Source organism: Lissotriton helveticus, chromosome 1_1 (assembly GCF_964261635.1).
Source record: "Lissotriton helveticus chromosome 1_1, aLisHel1.1, whole genome shotgun sequence".
Taxonomy (NCBI): Eukaryota; Metazoa; Chordata; class Amphibia; order Caudata; family Salamandridae; genus Lissotriton; species Lissotriton helveticus.
In genome coordinates, this window is record NC_136057.1 from 1,154,437,934 (window position 1) to 1,154,455,994 (window position 18,061).

The 18,061-nt window shown below is 42.4% G+C and overlaps 1 protein-coding gene across 3 annotated transcripts in view; it reads right to left on the reverse strand.

Annotated features, from left to right (window-relative positions):
* The window catches only part of TUBGCP6 (tubulin gamma complex component 6), a 610,570-nt gene that overhangs the window by 335,202 nt on the left and 257,307 nt on the right, over nt 1-18,061 (reverse strand). For all 3 annotated transcript variants that reach the window (XM_078678997.1, XM_078679005.1, XM_078679003.1), the window contains 4 exons: nt 17,132-17,281; nt 7,512-7,593; nt 7,335-7,423; nt 2,985-3,100 (listed from right to left, as the gene is read on the reverse strand). In XM_078678997.1, the coding sequence (XP_078535123.1) occupies nt 2,985-3,100; nt 7,335-7,423; nt 7,512-7,593; nt 17,132-17,281 (437 nt within the window). The remainder of the gene's footprint in view (nt 1-2,984; nt 3,101-7,334; nt 7,424-7,511; nt 7,594-17,131; nt 17,282-18,061) is intronic.

Genomic DNA, 18,061 nt, shown 5'->3' on the forward strand with positions numbered 1-18,061 from the left:
GGGGGTCTTTTTTTGAGGCCTTAGAAGGATGCTCCACAGAAGGAGAAGGGGAACCCCTACCCCTTTTGACTGACCTTCTAGTTGATGACGCTGATGAAGAGTCCTCACTGTCACTGGAGACTGGGTCTTTTCTGGCCTTCAACTTCTGGAGCCATGTAAGAAGTCTACCCTCACGATCCCGGAGGGACTTGGTTGAAAAGGTGCCGCAGATCTTGCAGTCCGCAGCCTTATGATCAGGATAGAGGTAGTAGATGCAATCTTTATGCTTATCCTCAACAAATAATCTTTTCTTGCCACAGGTGGAACATGGCTTGAAAAGGGCCTTCTTCTTTTCCTTATCAGACATCCTGGAAGGGACAGCTAACAATTTTGAAGAGAATACCTAAAGAAAAACTTCTGAAAGAGTAGAGATTGAGCAGAGCTCAAAGGAGACTCCCTAAGCACAACGTGCGGTAGAAAATCTGAGGCTCTGAGGTTCCTTGAGGAGGGTTCTATGGGGTGAGGCTCTTCTGATTGGCTGATGCCTAAGTTTGGTCTCTTACAAAAAGAGGCGGATATGCTACAAAAGGGAATGAGGCCTAGGCCTTTTTCTCTCTCTTTTGTACCTACTGCTATGTTATTTTGTTACGGAGACTCACATTCCGACGACGGGGAATGATACAAAAGCATGGGAATCTATGAAAGTTTCAATACTGGGGCAAAAACGTGATCTGATGTGGTCATATGCGCATGCCTACAAAATGAGGCAAGCATCTTTTTTCCTTTGACTTACCAATTCAAGCTTGATGAGTAAATAAGAAGTTGCACAAAATCAGCTCTTTTGATATAGCAGAGACGCGCCTTTTTGATACAGCGTAAATATGCTTTTTCTTTAACAAAAAGAGCAGTGGGTTAGTGGTGGGGAGAACAAGGGGGGGTGAGGCAACATGAAGGGAGGAAGTATGCTACAGAAGGATGCGGCCGGAGGAGAGAAGGACAAGCGAGAGAACAATGGGGTAGCAAACCGTCAACGGAGGGTTAGCAAGTGGAGATGGTGAAAGGAGGAAGGGCTGGGAAGCACATGGATGATTTAGGTGACCAGGGGGGAAGCACACAGGAAATGGAGGGGTGCCAGGCAAGGGTGGGGAAGGACATGGTCAACGAGGATGGGAAAGCACATGGATAACTGGGCGGGTGGCGAGGAAGCAAGAAAAGCAACTGATGTAGGAAGGATGAGGGGAGAAACGCAGAGATGAGAAAGAGGCCCGCTGGAAAACACATACACACTTATAGAGTGCATTGCCAAAATAAAAAGTGAGCAGTGGAAGGACACAAACAGTGGGTTCATGCTCCAGAACAGGAAGAAATGCCCACAGAAGAGGGTGAATAAGAAGTAAGCAACTGAAAGTCAATGCTGCCAGGTGCTTGATCACCAGGGATTACCTTCTCCGAGCCACAAGAAGGTAATCCTTGGTGATCGAGCAGCTGGCAGCATTGTCTGTGTGAAGGCGCCCTTACACCCCTCGTGACATCTCATGGAGCGGATAAGTTAATATACGAATGTTGTTTTACAGGATACACTAGTGGTATATTGGTTCAACAGCCCTATTAGGGTACAGAGAAGAGTACTTGTGACCAGTAGGCATATGCACATTTACAATATCACCCAGTGAGGTGAAAGAGGGATCGTCCCGGTCCTGAGGAAGAAAGCCAAGGGGATGGCTTCTGAAACTTGTCGACCTTGTAGAAAGTGACCCATTAAAGTACACCATCTACACATACCCATTTTTACTATTCTCAGCTAGGGAAGTTAATAAGTGTATTTTTTCCACTAGCCAGAGAATTTTTTTTTAAATCATCACACATATTTCACAATCCCACGCACTACACATATACACCAATGACTAAATTAAGTGCTCCCGCGTCTACGTAGGTAGTAGCATGCCCCCTCCCATAGAGGGGCGGGAAGACCCCAATGAGGAAGCATGACACTGAATCGGGTTTCAGTGTGTGAGGGGTATATTACAATTTTTTTTAGCATTGCCCTTTCTACAAATAAGAGAAGGTCTTTTGTTTTTCCAGACACCATCATTTAAAACACCCTAAGTAAGATTAGGCACACACTTATACACATATATATGTTTATGTAGATAATTGCAGAATTCCTTTGTTGAATCATGTATCAAAGTCCCCAGCTAGGAAAGCATCACCCAATAAGTCAAACCACTCAGGAGTGCCTTCTCTACCCCCAAATAGCAGTTCTAAATATATTATTGTTACCACACACAGAACTGTAGAATGCCACAAGTTTACAGACAATAGAAAATAAAACCGCTACAATATCCACGGAGGCTAACAACCCCTATGTCCACACACATTATGCTTACGAAAACCTACTGTTCACAACTCTGAGATGCAGTTAATACCATCATTGTTAAAGGAATGTTCACGTGCTCAGCCCAAAGAACTGGAACACACTCACATCAGCACCGAGAGTACAAGCAAAACAGCATGTTAAAAGGACAGTTTAAAAATACACATTCAGAGCCTTTATGTCAAGCTCCACTACCTTTGTGGAAGTCAGCCTACTCGTTTGTCCTATTTTTCTTATGCCGGATACAAATTTTAATTCTTGAATACATTTAAATGGCAAAATCACCATTTTCCCTGATATCTTAATAACCGTTGAGATAACTCTTAATGTTTACAGTCTGAATATTCATGGCTTTGTATCATTACTAGGACAAGCACTTCAATACCATTTGTTCTTAATAGTTGATAAATGCACAGACAAAATATAAATCTTTTTTACCCTTTTCTATAATCTTTGCTTTGGTCTTATGGGCCAGGTGGGAACAAACCTAAACCTTTGATTTGAGCTTTTAATACTCGCACATGGTGGTGACTGCACCATAGTACACAACATACACGAGTAACATCAGATGAGGTAAAAGGCCTGACCAAAGCAAATGCACCCTTTTACTGAGCAGGGAACAGCATGTTACCTTGCTCTCGCTTCCAGCTCTTCTTCTAAGGCCTTCAACTGCTTTTCTCTCTCTGCAAACTCTTTAGCATAATTGGAGTCTTCTTCGGTTTCATCCTGTTTGGCTGTGAGTCGGCGCTAAGTGAACAAACCAGAGTGAAATCTAGAATAATTGCCATCACATTAATAAAGTATGATTAGTTTTAAAACATTTGGTCTTTAGAAGTTTTCAGATTTCATTCAGGTGGAATTCCAAAGTTCTTTTTTATGTAATAATACAATGCTTATACGTACATATTCTTTTCTAGAATTCCTAAAATATATTATGAAACAACTGTTTTATGGATTTTCCTTTATCATGTTGAGTTTATATAGCAAGCAACAATGGAAAACAAAAAGAATTATGCAACTTTCCATGCATCAAACGTTTCAGAGTGCATTTGAGCAGTTCATAACACTCAATGCAGAGATTACGTATTGCTGACCTCTGGGATATTGAGTGAGGTGCTTTCTTATAATACTCATTCCTCCATAAACTCTGCTTGCCCTTTCAAAAAGAAACCTTTTTAGTTCTTAGTCTCCACCTGGGTAAGTATGTATGGTGGACAAAACGTTTTGAAAAATGTGAATGAGAATTCCTTGTACAGCAAAGGGTGAGTCTGGTTGTAGTGAAAAGCAAGGAATTGTGCTGCAACCAGACTCTTTGTGCATCATTTCCCTGGTTTTAATGGTCAAGCTGAAAGAAAAAAACTAATAACCAAGAAAACCAAATCCCATGCAGCTTGAAGTACAGAAAACAATTTTGTGGATTCTGTAGCCATACGCCAAAGCATTACAGGTCTGATTAAACTAAAATGGAACTTGTTGGCCTAAATGCAAAACATTACATTTGGCATGAATCCAAAAGAGCAGTTCACCGAATGATGCACCATTCTCACCATAATGAATGGAGGTAATACAGAGCATCATGCCGGTTTTGTAGCAGCCGGGTGGTTGGTTGTTTCACTCTCCATGCTTGGAAACATGGCACTGGTGCAGGTGCTGCTGAAGGCCTTGTTATTATTTATTTATTTATTTATTTATTTCAAGGGTTTTATATAGCGCTGCTGGACCCTGGAGTATCAGAGCGCTTTACAACAGCGTTAGACACAATAGGATAGAATAGAAATATATGCGGAATTAGCAACGGGATACAGTTTGCAAAAAGTATATGATAAGGTGGGGGAGTAAGAGACAGGTACAAATTAAAAATAGGCGAAACAGTTAACAGGGGAGAAGATGTTGAATTCAGACAAGGTGGGGGGAGGGTATAAGAGTAGAGAGAGTGGACATGTTAGGTACCCCAATATAAGTTGTGGAGAAGTAGTTTGAGTTCTTTTTTGAAAAGAGAGTAAGAGGGGTTGCAGCGAAGGTTTTTGGGGAGTGAGTTCCAAATGGTAGGAGCATTACCAGAGAATGCACGGGATTGAGTTTTTTGACAATTAAGTCTAGGTGGGATCAGGAGAAGGGAGTCGGTGCTTCTCAGGGACCTGGTGCAGCCTGCTTTTTTTAGTTTAGTTGCAAGGTAGGCGGGGGTGTTTTGATGAAGAGCTTTGTGGGTGATACAGGCAATCTTGTAAGAGGATCTTCCTTCAATTGGGAGCCAATTAAGATTTTTGAGGACGGGCGATATGTGGTCAAATCTTTTACAGTCAGAGATGAGTCGGGCAGCTAGATTGAGGACAGATTTAATTGGTGCAAGATGGGTTTTAGGGGTGCCGGCAAGGGTGGCGTTAGCATAGTCAATCCTGGAGAGGACTAGCGATTGGACAACGATTTTGAAATCATCAGCTGGAATGAAAGGTTTGAGTTTCTTGAGGTGGAGAAGGGTGAAAAGAGCACTTTTGGCGGCATTATTGATGTGGGGAATGAGGTTGAGATTCTGGTCGATGCTGATGCCAAGTGATTTAACAGAGTTAGAGGTGGAGAGGGAGCAATTGAGAGCTTTGATATCATTGATCCAGATTTGGATGGGAAGGGTATTGTTTTTGGGGGTGAAAAGAATGAATTCTGTTTTTTTGGGGTTCAGTTTGAGATGGTTTAGATGGAACCAGGCTTGAACTTTAGTTAGGGTGTCGTTGAGGTGAAGGATGTCGTTGTGGGATTTGATCTTGTAGTATAATTGTGTATCGTCGGCGTAGAGGTGGTAACTAATTTTAGCTTCTTTGAGAATGAGGGTGAGTGGTTCCATGAAAAGGTTGAAAAGGGTTGGGGAGAGGATGGATCCTTGAGGGACCCCGAGTGAGACAGGTTGAGGATTAGAGAGGAAGTGGCTAAGTTTGATTTGCTGTGATCTGTTTTGAAGGAATGAGCAGAACCATTTGTGTACAGTGCCTTCCAAGCCAAATCGATCTTTGAGGGTGTTTAGAAGGGTGGGATGATGGACAGTATCAAATGCCGCCGAGAGGTCAAGGAGGATCAGTAGAGAGGATTCACCATTGTCAAGGGAGCGATGAATGTCATCTGTGATATTTAACATTGCAGTTTCTGTACTACAGCCTTTTCTGAAACCGGATTGAAAAACATCAAGGAGATTGAAGTCGAGGATATGGTTCTCAAGTTGTGATAGGACACATTTTTCTAGGGCTTTAGAGAGAAAAGGAAGGTTAGAGATAGGGCGTAAGTTGTTAAGGTCATTTGGGTCGGCAGAGGTGTTTTTCAGGATGGGAGAGATTTGACCAAGCTGAAGGGAGGCTGGGACGCAACCAGTGGCAAGGGAGGAGTTGATGATATTGGTCCAAATAGGGGCAATGGTAGATTTGAGGTCTTGGACCAAATGGGCGGGAAGAGGATCTTTGGAATGGGAGGAAGGTTTGAGTTTAGTCATGATGTTAGTGATCGATGACACTGAAACTGGACTAAATTCACTCCAAGAAGCATTATTTTTAGTTATGAGTCTATTAGTAGAGAGGTCTGAATGCGCGCGAGCAGGAAGGGTAAGAGATGGGTCGAGGAGAGTGGGAAGAGTTGACGAAAGAGATAAAGGGGTGTTGGGGAGGGTGTGTAGAGTGTGGGAGGGTTGGAAAGAGGGGGGGAGGGAGGAGAAGGATAGTTCTATCTAATTGACTTTGTTGCTAAAAAAGCTGGCGATTTCTTCACATTTGTCAATAGAGGCAGATATTTTAGGAGGGCCAGTGGAAGTTTGTTTTTTAACAATGCTAAAGAGTTCTTTAGGTCGGTTTTTAGCTTGGTCAAGTTGTGACCGGAGAAAGGAGGCTTTTTTATTGTAGATGTGTTTTTTGTATTGGACTCTGGCAGTTCTGAGGAGGGTAAGATTGTCATCGGTGGGATGATTTCTCCAAACACGTTCAGATTGTCTTAGGGATCGTCTTTCATTATTGAGTTCAGAGTTGAACCAGGATTTGGGAGGGTTGTTTTTTTGTTGTTTGAGTTTAATTGGGGCAATTTCGTCAAGGGCTTGGAGAATAGAGTTATTATAATGGTTGGTTAGGTCATTAGTACTGTCAGAGAGAGGGAGGCGAAGTAAGCAGGTTTTAATTGTGGATTCCAGTTCATCAAGAGGGATAAGGTGAAGGTTGCGTGTAGATTTCATCGGTAGGGTGCTGATGGGGGCGGGGTGATTCGTGGGTCTCTTCACGTAGAAGAGGATGAGGTAATGGTCAGACCAGTCGATAGGAAGTATACTAGAGAGGGAGGCTAGATCATTGCTAGTTATGATAGCATCTAGGGTGGAACCTTTATTATGAGTGGGAGAATGGCAGAGTTGGGTCATGTTGGTGATTTCCATGGTATTCTTAAAAGTGATAATAGCAGGGTCATCAATTTTATTCCAGTGGACGTTGTAGTCACCAAGGAAGATATTCTTAGAGTGTGATAGAGAGGATTGGATAATGAGGTCAGACATCTCTTCAGTAAAAGATCTTATACTAATTATCTTGATACTTTGGAGGCTTAGCGCACACCATTAGAGAGATGGATAAAGAACTGTAATTTTCTAACGCTCTCAGATATGTAAAGTTGAACACAATAGTCAAATAGGGTTTCTGCCAAATGTAAAATGTACATCTAGCCTGAAAGAAAACACCCAACTTCTGAGTAATGAGAAGGAAGAAAAGAGCCGGAACCCCATCTACAATTGACAAAGACTACCTGCTTTAAATAATCACCCATACCACTATGACTTTCAAGAGGATAACAAACAACTTGGCCTTGCTTTAACCTACTCTTGTGGTTGCCTAACCTATTCTTGTAGTTAGGAGAGAATTTGTGACACAAAACACCCTTCATATTTTTGTTCCGATTACATGTTGCACTTCAAAGTACACTACTCAACAAAAGCAAGTACAACAAACAAAAGCAACCAAAACAGTACCTCTTGATCTTTTTCAAATTGTTCTTTTAGTTTTTGAAACTGCTCTCGCTTCTTCGCATCCAAAGCCGTTCTATATGACAACTGTCGATCTAAGTCAATGTTAAATATAGTTAAAAGCACATATAACATACAACTATGGCAACCGTATTAACACAAAAAATAAGGAACTATGCTTACCTTTAAAAGCATCTAGCATTCGAGAAGCTGTTCGACGTGCCTCAACAATTAACTCTTGTTTTGCAATCTCTGTTCTCAAATCCTATAAAAAGAGAAACAAATATTAACAGATTTCTAAACTTGCCATGCTCTAATGACAAACATTCACATTATTCACCAGACATATACGGTGAAAGAATAAAAGGGCAGATTGCTTACCTGGAAGTGTGCATAATTGAGCATTTTGGTATATCTGGGTAACCAATCTTTAAATGTACCTCCTGTCCACTGATCAGCTTCAGCACTTTTATTCAAAATTACACGGTACACCTTCATTTCCAAAATTAATTTAAAATAATTCCCCCTTACTGACCAGGCTCTACAGTACCTTCGCGTCCCTGGGGGCGATCCCCAGATCCATGCTTGAGGCCGATATTGTGGTTATTTCCAAGCCAGAGAAAGACAAAACTAGTTGCAGGGCATATCGACCCCTTTTCTCTCCTGAACATAGATCTGAAACTATACACTGGGATCTTGGTGCATAGATTAGCACCTTACATGCCGGGCTTAATTGATCCTGATCAGGCGGGATTTATTCCCCAAAGACAGACCAGTGACAACACTAAGAGGGTCTTACATCTTATAGAGAAGGCATCACGAACCCCCGGGGACTACATGCTCCTTACTATCGACGCGGAAAAAGCCTTCGACCCGGGCCATTGACCATACCTAGAACAGATCTCCACATTGGCCTGGGAGAGGGAATGTGGACACAAGTTCTAAACTGCTATCACTCCCCTACGGAATATGTGAGAGTCAATGGACATACTTCAGCCCTGTTCCCCATAAGCAGAGGTACAAAACAGGGGTGCCCTCTGTCACCCCTTCTCTTTGCATTGTACATGGAACCGCTAGCCCAGAGAGAGTTCGGGCCCACCCATACATCACTAGCATCCGATTCGGGGGTGACGTACACACCATCAGTCTATACGCCGAGGATGTCCTCGTAATCCTGGCTGACCCAGCTGTAGCTTTGGGAGCTTTTTTGTCAGAGCTGGACTCCTTCCCGAAGGCTTCTGGGTTCAAGGTCAATATTGCGAAATCAACCGCCGTCAACTTCTCCTTATCGTCGCACGCACAGGCATGCCTCCAAAGTCAGCATCCCATACAATGGTTTGAGGACACAGTCCCATGCTTGGGAATTCACTTAGCGCCTACTCTACAAACCACGGCTTCGGCCAACTACACCATATGACATGCTCAAATCCACTCAGATATGCAGGAGTGGAAGCATTACCCTATTTCTTGGCTAGGGAGGATAGCGTCCATCAAGATGATAGTCTTCCCAAAATCATATACCTCTTCCAGACGCTCCCCTATGTCCTCCCACTGGGTGGCTAAATCGCGTACAGTCCGAGCTCTCCCTCTTCATGTGGCAGGGTTGTAAACCACGAATGAAGAAACTTGTCAGTACCCTCCCGCCTAACGAAGGTGGACTTGGGATTCCGGATATCCAACTCTATTACAAAGCTGCGCAACTAAGACATCTAGTGGAATGGAATCGCACTGAGTCAGAGAAGCATTGGCTATTTCAGGACCGAGCGGTAGCGGGCACATCCCTCAAGAAGATCCCCTTCCTAAAGAAGCTGCATAGACCCCCAACTTCTAAGCCTCTCACATTACAAGCACCATCTTAACAACATGGGACCAGACTAACAGGAGACAAGCTGACTACCTTCCCCCCTCCTCTCACTCCACTCTGACAATCCAGATTTTAGCCCAGGGATAGGTGAGACTTTCTTTACACACTGGAGTGCACCGAATGCCGAGTATTGGGACACCCTGTTGATGTACAGGGGGTGATCTCCGTCCCCCAGCTTAGATCCGACTATGGACTTCCTGAGTCCGAAAGGCTGCATTACTTGCAACTTCGACACTGGGCATAACAACCTGACAATAGGCCGCACGTGCAGAGACACCTCACCCCTTATGAACGATGGCTCAGCACAAGATCATCAGATAAGAAATTGATATCGGACCTCCATAAGATGCTACTCACTTGATACACACACACATACAATGCAAGCCCTGCACGATGGGAGAGGGATCTCGGCAGCAAAAAATGGGAGGGTGTATATTACAGGGCACGGCACACGGTAAGCAACATGGGCCTTACAGAAACGCTAACCAAATTAACCACCTACTGGTACTACACCCCACGCATACACCAAGCCAACCCCACACAAAGAGCGGGTTGCTGGAGTGGGTGTGGGGAAACCGGAACGTTTGTTCACCTCCTTTGGGAATGTGAGCATTTACAACAGTATTGGTCTCAGATCCTTGATGAAATTGATAAACACCTCAACACGGAGCTCCCCAGATTCCCTGCCTACACTCTCTTGGGAGTACCGAACCCCCTAAAATACCCACTCAGGTCCAGAAGTGGGCGCCAGATAGCGATAGCACTGGGTACAGCCACTCAAAACATTCTACTTCACTGGAGGACCCCCTTGGAGTCCCTCTCACAAGGGTTGGCTCCAGCGCTTGTGGCAAATACTGGGGATGGAGAAGATATGCAAATAAACAAGTAAGAAGAAGATAGAAGATAAGAAGATATCCCTTACACTGGCAGGGAAAGGCTCGACATTTGGAGAGCTCTGGCAACCACTCTTAGCCATCCTGGTCCAAGAATTCTGGGCGCTAACGTGCCCCAGGTACTTACGCCTCTTAGGTCTCACCACATCTGACGCTACCACTCAATGAGAACCGGCACAACAGTGAACGCTCTGCACCCAAACACGATTCGCAACTCGCAGTGGATGGGGGGGATGTTGGGAGGGGGGGGGGGGGACTGTTATCTCTTGTTATTTCCTCGGTTTTTACACTTTCAGTTTGTACTATGTGCCAAGTCACCTACCTGGGCTCTGCGTAGCCCATGATTTGACGCTATTTGCATGGCACATTGATACACTGGCTGTTAACGCAATAAAAGATTTAAACCTAAAATAATTCCCAACCTCCTCACTACCAGTCAAATACTGAGCTTGTTTCAGTACTGGATGAAGACTGGCTTGAGTGTTGTTCTTACACCTTCTGAACCTAGCGCTTAAAAGGACTACATACATACAGTATAATCAAAATGCTTAATTTGTTAAGCCGTACATATTTCTGACAGACATAATACAAACATTTGCCAATACCGAGACTTTCTTTAAAAACCTACATTCTTATTAATTTTCTAAGCAACCTGTGTTATAGTGTACCCCTAGTACGGTGTTTCACAATGTTTTTGTATTATATCAGTATTGTGGGCACATTTGAATAGTACCGTTAATTATGTGTGCTCTTGAAGTCCTTCAAAGGGCTCACTTTCCTTTTACTTTGGCCTAGCCCTAGTTATTTTTATTTGTGACATGCTCTCATCAGAATACCAGTCTGTGTTGCCTCCTAGTAGGTGTTCTAGGATCCATTTGGTTAAGACTGAAATGAGCAATCCAGTGCAGAGAAAACAAGCATTAAAAATGCAATAGGTCTTGCCTTTCATTAACTTAAAGCCATTTGCTTTGCTATACAATACCATTAGCAAAGCAAATGGCTTTAAATTAATCAAAGGCGAGACCTATTGCATTTTCAATGCTTGTTTTTTAAGTATGCTACTAGTACCATACGGTTTGATTTGATGTCCCATGATGCAGTGGACCTGATGCAATGGGGGAGCAACTGCAACGTCACATTTCATCATCATCTTTCACAGAAACCCTCACAAGTGAAGCAATTATGAATCTTCAATCTGACCAGTGTTGAACTGGGATCTCCAGTTTGTGGAGAAATGCTACAAACAGTATCCAGCAAAGACAGACAAGTGAGAAAACAGTACTCCATTGAGGAGCAGGCAATCAGAACAGAGTTGGTTGACATGGTTCCCTTGACAATACTCACCTGTAGGAAATTGAAAACAAGAAACGGGTGCATGGATGTTAGCCGCTTACGATAAGCCAGAGAGGTTGCACTGGAGAGGGTGCGGAGTGCCTCCATTTTGAACGAAATGCTCTCTTGCAAGCCATCCACAGCCTTGTGCTCTCAGTCAATAAATAGACGTGATTGGCAGTCTACTAGGGCAAGTGGACACGTTTTGTGCTTACACCGCACTGTGCGCTCCTGTTTTTACATGCTAGCAGTGCTGTCTGCTAGGGCAAGTGGACAAGTTATGTGCTTACGCCGCACTGTGTGCTCCTGGTTTTATGCCTTAGCAGTGCTGTCTGCTAGGGCAAGTGGGCACATTCAGCACTTACTTCGCACTGTGTACTCCTGGTTTTATATGCTAGCAGTGCGGTCTGCTAGGGCAAGTGGACATGTTGTGCGCCTATGCTGCACTGTGTGATCTTGGTGTTATATGCTAGCAGTGCTATCTGCTAGGACAAGTGGACACGATCCTCGCTAACACCGCACTGTGTGCTCATAGCGTTATATCCCAGCAGCGCTGTTTGCTAATGGAAATTAACAAGTGGCAAGCTTACGCTGCACTGTGTGCTCCTGGTTTTAGGCCTTAGCAGTGCTGTTTGCTATGGGCAAGTGGACAGGTTGTGCGCTTACGCTGCACTGTGTGCTCCTGGTTTTAGGTCCTAGCAGTGCTGTTTGCTATGGGCAAGTGGACAGGTTGTGCGCTTACGCTGCACTGTGTGCTCCTGGTTTTAGGCCTTAGCAGTGCTGTTTGCTATGGGCAAGTGGACAGGTTGTGCGCTTACGCTGCACTGTGTGCTCCTGGTTTTAGGCCTTAGCAGTTCTGTTTGCTATGGGCAAGTGGAAAGGTTGTGCGCTTACGCTGCACTGTGTGCTCCTGGTTTTAGGCCTTAGCAGTGCTGTTTGCTATGGGCAAGTGGACAGGTTGTGCGCTTACGCTGCACTGTGTGCTCTTAGTTTTTGGCCTTAGCAGTGCTGTCTGCTAGGGCAAATGGACATGTTGCGCGCTTACGCCGCACTGTGTGCTCCTGGTGTTCTATCCTAGCAGTGCTGTCTGCTAGGGCACGTGACTGAACAAGATAGGGTCTAAGGGTACTCTCACTGCTAGGTAGGCACCAAGGGGCCGAGGGCCACAGTTGTGTTCATACAAAGCTTAAGACTGGGGTGCAGAAGGCCATTTTGTAGGCGCTCCCCAGTTTCGGTGGCACGCCTGAACTCTGTGATTTGTCCAAGATCACACAAAGTGATCAACTAAAAGGAGCTGAGATGAGAACTCTGGTCATTCCTTCTTTAACCCCAGGTACCCGCCAGCGCTACGCCTTTTCCATCATTTTTGATAAACGTACAGCCACGCTTCAGGTTAGAAACGAGTAATCGCTTAACACGGGGCACATCGTTGCACTTGTTGGTAGCAACATTTTCACTATATTCACGTTTACCCACACTTTTATTTACCTTTGTCACTCGTTAATTGCTCGCATTTCTGAAAGGTCCACATTACGCCTACTGGAGTAACACACCACCTTCGGGTTTTTTATTCTGACAAGGGTACCGCCACAATAAATATCCCCATTTGCCAGTTTTAACTTACACACACTCACCCACCATCTTCATAGGACTCAGCCCACACACCCGCACCCATCTGATGGCAGTTTTCAATAGATCTCCACTACAGTGACCCTTCGGGGGACCCGTAGGGCATTGCAACGCCGACCCGGCGGAAGCAAACGCCCGATGATGAAGCATGGCATCAATCGGGATGTGTGAGGGCAACAAGAAACAAGACACCTGTTCTTGCCTCGGACCAGTGGGTTCTAGATCTAGGACTACCTCTCGTCTTTTTCTTTCTTTTTCTTTGGGTTGAGTGGGTGACTCCTGGCACCCCCACCTACGGAACAGTGTCCCCGCATTTTGAGTTGATAACAAATTCATGTAGTCATGGCAACACAATGTAAAGTAAACTTTATTCATGATGCGAGCTGCACAAAAGCAAATCCCCAAGGCATTCTGCACAGGATTAGAGTTAGCTGCAACTAAAGACCGTTTAGCTAATAATCTGCATATACATTTCTTAACAGATTTTGCCATTATGACAATGTACAGCAGGAATATGCTCAAATCAGACAGTACTACCACATTTGTAAACCGTGTCCGTTCTTGGTATTTCAAGACAAACAACAGGTCGGTGGGACACTCGTTAGCAATAATAGAGTGTTGAGCACTCAATGGGATACATCTCATGTCCCAAGTAGAAAATCTTCAGTCGGTCGAACGTTATCATTTGTCTGAAGAATAGAGCTGCAGGAAGGTGTGTTAAATGTTTACCATTAACCTTTTATCTGCTGCAATCAAATCTTAATGGGTGGAAAGATATCCCCATAATTGTGCACCCTGGACATAGAGCGCGAAACAGGAGTTTGGGTGCTGAGAAATGAGACAGCTAGGGAAATAATTACTTGACAGAGCAATACAATGAAACAAGACAGAGAAAATAATTAGGAACAGGAAAAAAGGAAGGAAGAATTTATACTCAGAATGAACAAGATAAGGATGGAATTAAACAGCAAATTCTTATATGCACCAACAAAACAAAACTTCGTGATTTTTTACAAAACAAAAAAGCGTAAACACTGATAACCACTGATTTTGGGCCATTTATTTAAGATCATTGGGAACACTGAAAAAACCCCACTAGAATTCACAACAAATAGAAAAGGAAATCATAAAGCCTAACCATGGGATAGCTGTTGCAGTAAAGTACACTACCGAAACGAGAACTGAATCAGTGTGCTGAAAATATTAGGCAGTGAAATTGCAAAATTCTTAGCTTCATTTGCTTAGGGTCCATCACCAATAAAATTGCGATTGCCGTTTAAATTCCTCTACTGAAATCAAGTTTACAACATTTGTAATAGCATGCATGCATTCAACTATTCAATAATATGTTACTAAGCATATTTCAGCACCAGGCTTAAAACAAATACACCGCCAAATGATTAGCAACAATGCAAACCTTTAGGAGCTTGTGCATATTTACATGTTGGGATTCTTTATCCAAGTCTTGCATTGTTAAAAGCAAAATTACAACTCTGTACAGATGGCGTACAGGTGTGCTCATATCAGAGATTCCAGTGCTCTTGCAAACAAAGCAGCATACAAGACCCTTTTAACATTGCATGTGGCTCCAATTCATGACGTCCAAAGCACCACAAACCTCTGAAACATAAAGACTAGTATTTCACTGAGTTAGGGGATTAGATTCACAATCTCCTTGGTGAAAGTTAACTTTTTTCGATTAACTCTTTTCAGGAAGGGGCACTCTTTAACGGATGTTGGTTACATGGTCACATCATGTAAGAAATCAGTGATCACAGGTTGCTTGGTGAGAGCAACCTTGATTGTTACATGATCAGTAATTGAACTATCATAGAGGGTACCATTCTACTGTATGTAGGTTTGGAGTGATTTTAGTTTGTGCAGTGACTGAGAAATCTAGGTGGGTTCAAAGTTACAGCATGTAAATTCATAGTTGATGATCAGTGGTGGAGGGTTGTAGATCCTTATTAAGAGATGGAAGGGGTGTTCATTTTGGAAGATGGCTCTGCAGTATACTTAAGAGATTGTGAAGGGATTGTGGACATAAATAGATGGCCATGCACTAGCTGGTGTGTGTGTGCACGTACCAGTACAACTTGCCAAGGTCCCTGTGGGGCTGCAACTTCTACTTTACTCTGCTCCTGTGAGATGCTGCGGTTTGATATTACCACTGGAAGTCAGTAGGCATTGTGAGCTAACCGGTATTCTGGTGCAATGCAGGAAGAAGTACCTGCTAAACACCGCAATTAGAGTCGGGTTCCTAAGAATATCTTTGTCTGCAGCCGAGAGTGGCTTGCCTCTCTCATTGACATACAGTGGTGAGGACTTTACCTACACATTTTCTTTTATAGATTTTGCAGCCCGGAAATGCAACTTTATTCGTGAAGCCCTTTCATATCTGAGCAGATGTTCCAGTGCTACAAATTGTGATCTTCTGGAAGTGTATTCCCTCAATGGTCTGGACTGTTGTAGGATTCTCTCGAAATACTCGCCAGTGTTTCGATATACAGGATGTTTTTGCCCCCCTAAACATTTTTTGAAGGAGACTAAATTAAGATTTTGTTATTTCACATTTAACAGGCCGGGTTCATGTACACTTCTTAAACATGTATGCTTTCTTTCTTTCCTACCACCTTTGACCTCTTTGTGGATCTTCTGTTCTTGCTGTGCTTTTCTTTTTCATAATTGCTTAAATTATTGCACCACTTTATCAATTATAAATTCAATAAATATGGAAAGCACTTTTACATAAAGCACTGCCGAAGAGTCATTAAATAAATACAGAGCACAGTCTGGAGACCAGAAGTAGTGAGAATGCACAGTTTTGGGAAAGGAGATCAAGAGTTCAACATTTGTGACTGAATAGACCTGTTTACTGGCTTTTTACTTATTGAATTTCACTATTTGTACATGGGTGAGAAGGTGACTTTGGGTTGTATTAACGCCTATTGGTATACATTCTTGGCCATGTTAGAGAACTTATGTCACTATATTGGGAACAATATTATCGTCCAACAACTGCAAGGTATCCAGAACATCACCTACAACTACATTATGGAAGACATTTTCAATGATCTTGTCACTATACTTGTGTTATGTTTATACTGACTGTTTTAAATGTAATTATTTTTGTATCAATTGTAAGTGTAAATGTATTTAATATGTTTAAACTTTGTTTTATTAGTCTATATTTTAGAGAAACAGATTGTTTAGGAAGGGGTAAATCCTATTTGTCCTCATTTTAATAATATTATATGTTTTGTATAAAGAGTATATGCCAGAAGAATATTTATACAATATATCTATACAAATCCAAACCCTTCTATAGCTTTATGTTTTATTATATTTCTTTTTAACGGATCATTCCTAAGCAATTCATATTTCCATTCATATATATATATATATATATATATATATATATATAGTGTAATATCTATTTTATATGCTGACACTTTTACCCTTATCGTACATATTTATTTAAACATTAAATAACCAGACCTTTTACCTTTCGCATTTACCTAATATGCTTACCTACATGCGACACCACAGTAAGATAAAGTAATGGACACAATTTAGTGAGAATCTACCATATGTGATGTGTTATTGAGATCTAGGCATGGCTTGTAAAATAAGTGAACTTGTATGTAATGCATGCTTAGAGAAGGAGGCAATGAAGGGGGATTAGGAGAATGGTAATATGATCTGAATTCTTCCTTCCTTTTCTAGGTGCGATGCGGTATGGCGGAGATTTCAGTGAGACAAAGGAGGTCTCTGAAAGGATATTTGTCATGGGTGGGTTTCATCTTAATACTTGTACAAAAAGTTAGGATGGCCATTTCATTGGGAGAGGCACTAAAATGTATTGATTCCAAGAGAAAATTGCTTCAACATACCTGTCTTTGAAAGGTTAGGTAATGAATTCATGCTCTTTCAACAAAGCAGTAGTAGTCGTCAAAGTGAATGACAGGTCACATAATTAAACATGTCAGAAAAGAATTTCATATGGCCACTGGAATAGGAGTCACGTTGGTGTATTTTAAAATACATATCTCATAAAACAGTGCATAATATTACATTTGGTTTACCTTTTCCTCCTTGCTAATGGAGCTATAGCGGGCAAGTCTTTCCATTCTACCAACATACAAAGCACAGTCCTTTTCCATCTCCTTCAGTTCTTCTAGGGAGAAAGTAACAGAAATCCGAGGAACAGGGATTTCAGACCAACAAATGTAGTGCTGTCAAACAAGAAACATTACGTTATTTTTACTGCAACTCAGTACTATGGCCAAGGAAGTATTTGAAGATACCTTCTATATATTCTTCAAATGTGTTATTTTAGGAATTTAAGAAAATATTCACACATTAACATTGAGTAAACATAACAAAACTTACATTATACAGCGTAGTCTACATAAGAGTACCGACACATGAATCATGTATATATAATAATAAATTAAACAGTGCACAATTATATGTACTAAGGGAAGACAAAATGTAGCTGCAAAGAATGTACATCGTTCTAATGTTTTATTTCCTTTTTCTATTTTACACATATAGTTGTTTACATCTGCAGAGTGACAAGGAACCATCCCCGACCTTTGTTAACGGTAAAAGTAAACAGTTTTCTTCCTGTTCTCCCGGCCTTTAGCAGGACTTCCCCAGTTGAATAAAGATAAACAGTGTAAGCGTGTACCATCTGTTAACATATACTCATAATCTACTGAACGCTTCACCCATCGTCTAGAATCTCCTGAACCCCTCCAAGGACTCACAAAAGCTACCCCCCCCCATTAGCTTTGGCGCATCAGATTTTATATGGGCGAGTTATTTTTAGGGCCCACTTGTCTGTCCTGGGGAGAGAGCTCCAGCTGGAAAAGAACAGTTGTTCTGTTTGTTCAGAAAATGAATGAGTAATAAAGATGCCTTAAAATCTCGTCACACTTGCTGTGTGTTCAAATTCAGTGGTTAAATAAATGTATGCTTGTGTTTTCTTATAAATTGCTGTGCATTTGATT